Source organism: Semicossyphus pulcher, unplaced genomic scaffold, assembly GCF_022749685.1.
Source record: "Semicossyphus pulcher isolate SPU_LCO1_2020_fin unplaced genomic scaffold, fSemPul1.0.p SCAF_19, whole genome shotgun sequence".
NCBI classification, from domain to species: Eukaryota; Metazoa; Chordata; class Actinopteri; order Labriformes; family Labridae; genus Semicossyphus; species Semicossyphus pulcher.
In genome coordinates this window covers 19628526-19634525 of record NW_027211692.1, presented here as the reverse complement: position 1 = coordinate 19634525, position 6000 = coordinate 19628526, and the positions used below count along the sequence as shown (strand labels likewise).

Genomic DNA, 6000 nt, shown 5'->3' with positions numbered 1-6000 from the left:
CAAACATTATTCCGCCCACTGAAGGTTTTTTTTTTTTTTTTTGTTAATATAGCCGATCTCCTTCCAAGGTATATCAGGTGCAAACATCTCTTCTCGAGCTCCAGCAATTACAAAGTGATGAAATTAACGTCTCAAACAGGCATTAATGCTAAGCACTTAACATATTAATAATTGTCAGCATAAAGAGAGAGAGAGGAAAAAACGTGGGCACTCTCATATCCGAGCTGTCAGCCTGCTGCCCAAGCGGGAGAGGGAGGGAGGGGTGGTTCATTCATTTACCAGTGATCGCTAGAATGGTAAAAACGCAATTAAAACCTATAAAATCTTTAATGACTTTGTGCAGCGATAGTAATTTAAGCGAACAGTGATGAATGTGGCTGCATTTAAAGAGAAAAGGTGCGCAGGGAGGATTGAGAATAAGTCGTTATAATTCATGTCCGGGGCAGGACGTGATTCCGGGGTGCGCGCTGCGCTGCAAAAAATATCCACCTTATGAAGCATTTTATAATCCAACATCTCCAATCTTCAGAAACATTGACAGATCTTCATTGCGTCGGGAGGATTAACTTTATTCTAACTTTTAAATTGTTGAATAATCTTGTCTGAATAATGTTGCCTCCTCATGTAGAGACACGTGTCTTGTTTCGTTAAAAGATGCTGATAAAAAAAGGCAGGGTGCGCATCTCTTCCAAACTTTCCCCACGCGTTAAACAAACATGAAGACTGATTCTGTGCTTGCAGCAGCGTTGGACGTGTTTTTTCTTTTTTTTACAGTGTGCCCCACTTTCTCTCACTGCGATCGTTTGAAAAGTCTGACACGAAAGGAGATGTCCACCCCGATTCACGCATCCTGAACCAGATCAGGTTGATATCAAAGTGATAAATCGTCCCAAACTTTTTCTGGCACTTGCTGCCGGCAGATTTGGGGCTGTGCGCATGTGCGAAGGTGTCCAGACTGACAATGCTGGAGAGATAGCGCGTTTGGATTGAGAGAAACCCAGAGAAAAAGGACAGAGAAAAAACAAAAAGGAGGAAAAAAGATCCAAGAAAAAATCCAAACAAACCCACGCCGAGAGACTGGCACCATGAGGTCCAAAGGCAGGGCACGGAAACTAGCCACGAGTAGGTGCAACATCCCTTTCTTTTTTCCTTTGCAAACATGCCATCTTATATACCTAGAGACTGTCGCTGTTATCACTGCGTTTATCAAGAGTTTGTGTTACGATTTCATCTCCACCAGAAAACCATAATCCTTATTCTTCTGTTAAGAGTGACAGAATGATCAGAGTGTCGCGAAGTAAAAAAACAAACAAAGAGACGCTGACACGACGGAGAGAGAGAAAAGTTTAAAGTTTGTGGAGCGATGGAGGAACTTTCTGCGGGGCGTTCGCTCCAGCTTTGGACTCGCTGGTTGCAGTTAGTGGGCGCTGTAGTTTCCTAGTGGAGTGTTAGTCCTGTGCATCGGCAGGCGTGCTGCAGTCGCTGCACGCGGCATGCTGCGGGGCTGCCGGTCACCTCAGTTTGCGGGGAGCAGCTCAAGAAAAAGGCAGGCTTTGATGGAGGAAGTGTGCAGAAAACGAGGACTTAGGCTGGCGTGTTTCAGGGGGAGAGGATCTGGTGTGTTTGTGACTTTTTGTGGATGTGAGTCATGCAGTTCGTCCCGAGCTCGTTTTCGTGCGGAATGTGTGTTTAATGATCTAATTCAGACTCTGTTTTAATTATTTTGATACTTTACAGACTGTAACTTTCCTGTTATTACGCTACGCAGACTTCTAACTGTGTCAACAAAATTAATCTAGGATAAAATATCAACTGAAAACAGTCAATATATGTGATTAAAGAAGGTATAATATCGAAACACTCTCGTCATTAAATCGATTTAATTACTTGAACGCAATCAACTATTCGGATTTATGCAGGAGATGATTGATATAGCTATTCATGCATCGATCTGCTCCAATAAATTATTACATAGCTTTTTTTTAAAGCTGTTTCATTCATGTTTTGCCGAAATGTCGAGCTGCTTCGACTCTTAAGATGACTTAATTGTTTGTGTTCTTACTATAAAATTGTACTGCACATGTTTTTGGCAGAAATGGGGAAAGTGAGGTCAAATCTCGAGCAGCACAGGCCTGCAGGATTTTAATACTTTCACATTAGTTTTTTAGCAGAGGACTTCAGGGTTTTCATCAGAGTTTTGTGACGTGTTTACATCCAGTTTTGCACACGTCATGTACCGTATTTGTATGTTAGCAAACAAATAAAGCTAAATCCAGTAAATAAACCAAAATTGTGATACAGCTGCAACGTATATCTAAAATGACTGGGCAGCAGGTTATTGGGAGGCTGTAATGCGGCCAGTTAAAGTGACACTGAACACATGCTGATAAAGTTTATAAACACTGCAAATATTAATTTATCACTTTGTCATTTTTTTATTTGATTATATCGAATGTTTACAAAATATTTTGACACTCATGAAGTAGGTGCGCGCGCACACATAAACACGCACTGTCATCATCATCATCATCAGCGTCAACAACAGGAAAGAAAACACTTGATTTTCTTTGTCGCGGCCTTCCAGCTCTCTGTTGACTGTAACAAACACAGCTCGGCGACAGAGAAGAGTTTGCAAAGAGACGCGCACATGCATAAACTTTTCTACATTCTTCGCAAACCATTAAAGCCGCGCAGAGAACATAAGAGGGATAATTCCTCTTATTTAACTATTATTATTCTCAACATGGGAGACGAAGATTTCTCCATCTGAAGTCAGACCGGGGGAATGTTCAGGGGTCCCCGGAGGAGCGGGCCCGCTCTGGCCCCCGGCCATGTCTGCACAGTGTCAACAGTGAATATTTAAATTCCCAGACCCCTCATAAGAGCTCGGCTGGTAAATGCGTTCAGTGTGTGCCTCCCGCCTGTCCGGAGCAGTCGTGTTAAAACGGGCATGTACGGGGCCTCCGTGCAGAGCAGCCGGGTGATAAAAAAAAAAAGGGGGTGGATGCAATAGAAGAGGTGATGGAGGGGTGGTAAACGTAAGAGTGATTGATGGAGGTTGACTGATTAGTCCGCACGTCCAGATGTAATGCGGTGCGCCACAAAAACGCGCCTTTGCTTCCCAACTAAGTATAGCCAAGGCGTACAGGCCGCACCCCGCGGTGAATTGTGGGCTACAGAGAGATGGAGGAGGGGGGCTTTGATGGTCCAAACTAGTTAAGTGTAGGCCTAATTAAAGGCCCGTTTAGCTTATTTGTGTCTCAATAAAAACCCCTTGATTATAAGGTGTGTGGAGGTTTTTGATAATTTGTCAGGAATTATTAAAATAACGATTAATCTAACAACTTAACAGAGTGATTTACAGACCTCCAGTATGTAAATCCTTTTTCAAAAGCTTCTTACACGGTTAAAATAATATGAACCTAAAGGAAAAGTTCCATTAAACTTATTTGGAAGCTTAACAAGAGGCAATGGAGCATTTAAATCTTTAAAATAGTGTCCCGAGGCACACGCTGCTATTTGATAATCATTTTTCACTTTGACCACAATATTTTGTCAGCCATCACTCATTGGTCGGCAGTATCCTTAAATGTGGCTCATTTTACTTATTGGATGCATAACTTTAAAATTGACACCCCTGATTGGCACGCGAGAAGCTGCGCGCGTGTGTGCGCGTGCGCCAGAGAGAGAGAGAGAGAAAAAGAGAGGGAGGCCTCGCGCGCCTCGGTGTCTAGCTGTCTGTCAGCGCCTCTCCTCTCCGCCGCTGAGAAGTGCGTCGTCCTGCTCACATTGTGCAATGGGCCATGCATCCCGCGTTTGTCTGGCGGAGCTCATTAAAACGGTTAATAGATCGGCCCATTTAAAAGGTGAGAGGGAGCGGGCCGGCGCGAGGAAAGTGAAATAGAGACCCCATTAAACAGCCCTCGTTGTCCCGGAGCGGTGCTCTCTGCCTGCGCTCCGCTTGGTGCCAAAGCTCCGCATACAAATGTCCCATATCTTCTTCGGTAATTGACAGGATCAGGAATAACTGAGGCCTCTCTTTCCTTTCACGTTTCTTAATCTTTGTTTTTAATTTGTTGTCAGATGCAGATATGGAATATAATATTTTTCTCCTTTATCAAGCTCCATCACGTTAATTCACAGCTCTTTGGCCATAATCACAAAATCTTCGCGATTGCTAATAATTTCTCTCCTTCGGACAGTTAATTATTTAAAAGATTATAGTTTATATTAATGGCGTAATAGTTGATTCAATGACTTGCTTCTGACTTTCTTTTAATCCACATTTGCTTGAGATGAAAGTCTGTGTGTGAAATGCGCTTGAAGTGAAATACTTGTGTGAGTAAGTGTACGAGGATCTGTCCACCCTTTTTTAAATGGACTTGTACTTTCTGATGCAAAGTTGTGAATGTGTTACAGTTATGTGATCAGGGCTAAAACAATGAACACACACATTTGTGAACATGTAGCTTATAACAGGAGCGCCGCTGCTTGTCAAACCCGGTGTAAAGCATATCAAAAGACATGCTCACACATTTATGCGGCCTTTATGTGTGTTAGTTATCTTACAAGTGTACGTAACTAGTGTGTCTGTGTGTGTCGGTGAATTTGGGGTGGTGGGGTCGAATGTGACCCAGGCCCCTCTCATCTATCAACGCCCCCATCTGTCTGACATGTCGTCCACTTTCCTCCTCCCCACTCGCATCAGAAATTGGCTCTTTTGGAAGGTCTCTGATGTTAATGAGCGGTCCAGGACTCGCTCTCAGGGCTGTAAACAGAGAGCTGATGAGGTTAGTGGTTTGTTTATGTCCTGTTGTCACCTGCTTGAAGGATGGCCCCTGTCCTGGAGCACGCAGGGAGCTTCCAGGCCTCGTCAGGGGTCCCCTACAGACCCCGACACAGCGGACTTCGCTCCTGTCCCTACTCCCTCTGCACCCCCTGTTCTCCTCCACCTCACAGCATCATCTATGTGACGTGTTTCAGGACGCATACACGGACAAGTATTAGTTTTTGACTCCTGCCTTGGTGGCGCACTAATGGGTGATCTTTTTATGTTGAATGTGGTGTGTGTGTGTGTGTGTGTGTGTGTGTGTGTGTTTTGTTGTTGGAGGGGGGGGGGAGTTGTGGCGCAGCGACCCAGACAGGGCAGTGTGGGAACACCAAGGGATGGATGGAGGGAGGGGAGGGCGGGAGGAGGGTGTGCAGCAACATGTCAAGCCTGGGAACCGCTGTGTGTTTACCACAGGGAAACCGTACCAACACAGAACAATGAGCGAGCCTTACCCCTTCTAAATAAAAAAAAAGGCATTTCAGCTTTCTTCTCCCCCTAAAGGTCACCGAGTTAGAGATAGGGAGTCCGCACAAAGCCTCCAGTCTGTCGGCAGTCCCGTCTGGCCCAGTACGGTGCCAAGGCTGAGGTCATTATCAACAGCGCAGTCCCAAGCTAAGCATATTTTTATAGATTGTGCGTGTGTGTGTGTAGGGGAGGTGTGTGTTTGTGCTTATTTGGACGAGCTGAGTGTGTGCGTGCGAGGTTTTTTTGCACAAAACAAAGGCGCTCTGCAGAGTATATGCCGACTTGTCAAGCGTGTGACGTGTCGCCGTTTTCTCATCACAGATTGGTCTGAGATAAATGGCATTCTGCTGAGGTTTAAAGTTTAGCCAGACATCAAACTGATTTGTGTGTCGTTATGATGTCTGAGGAGGTATAATGTCAACAGATTGCTGATGGTGCGGTCTGCCGCAGGGTATTAATGAGGCGGCGTGAAGTGAGCATTCCTTGGCGTGCTCTGAGAAGAGATGTCTGTTAGCTAATTAAAGAAACTCAATCACTTTATACTCCAATCAATTACCTGAAGCAGGTGGTAGAAACAGGGCCCGACACTCTGGCCTCATGTCTCACATCAGCTAACTACACAAAGTCACTTTACTACATTGTTGAGTGCTTTTATGGGGAGGTAGGAGAAACAAGAGGCATGATATGAATTTATTCTAGCTGCC

General features: G+C 44.7%; 1 protein-coding gene across 7 annotated transcripts in view; it reads left to right on the top strand.

Annotated features, from left to right (window-relative positions):
* The first annotated feature begins 722 nt into the window (after window positions 1–722).
* mecom (MDS1 and EVI1 complex locus) overlaps window positions 723–6000 on the top strand; it is a 131336-nt gene continuing 126058 nt past the window's right edge. For all 7 annotated transcript variants that reach the window (XM_069668344.1, XM_069668343.1, XM_069668338.1 and 4 more), the window contains exon 1: window positions 723–1122. In XM_069668344.1, the coding sequence (XP_069524445.1) occupies window positions 1086–1122 (37 nt within the window). In that variant the 5' untranslated portion in view covers window positions 723–1085. The remainder of the gene's footprint in view (window positions 1123–6000) is intronic.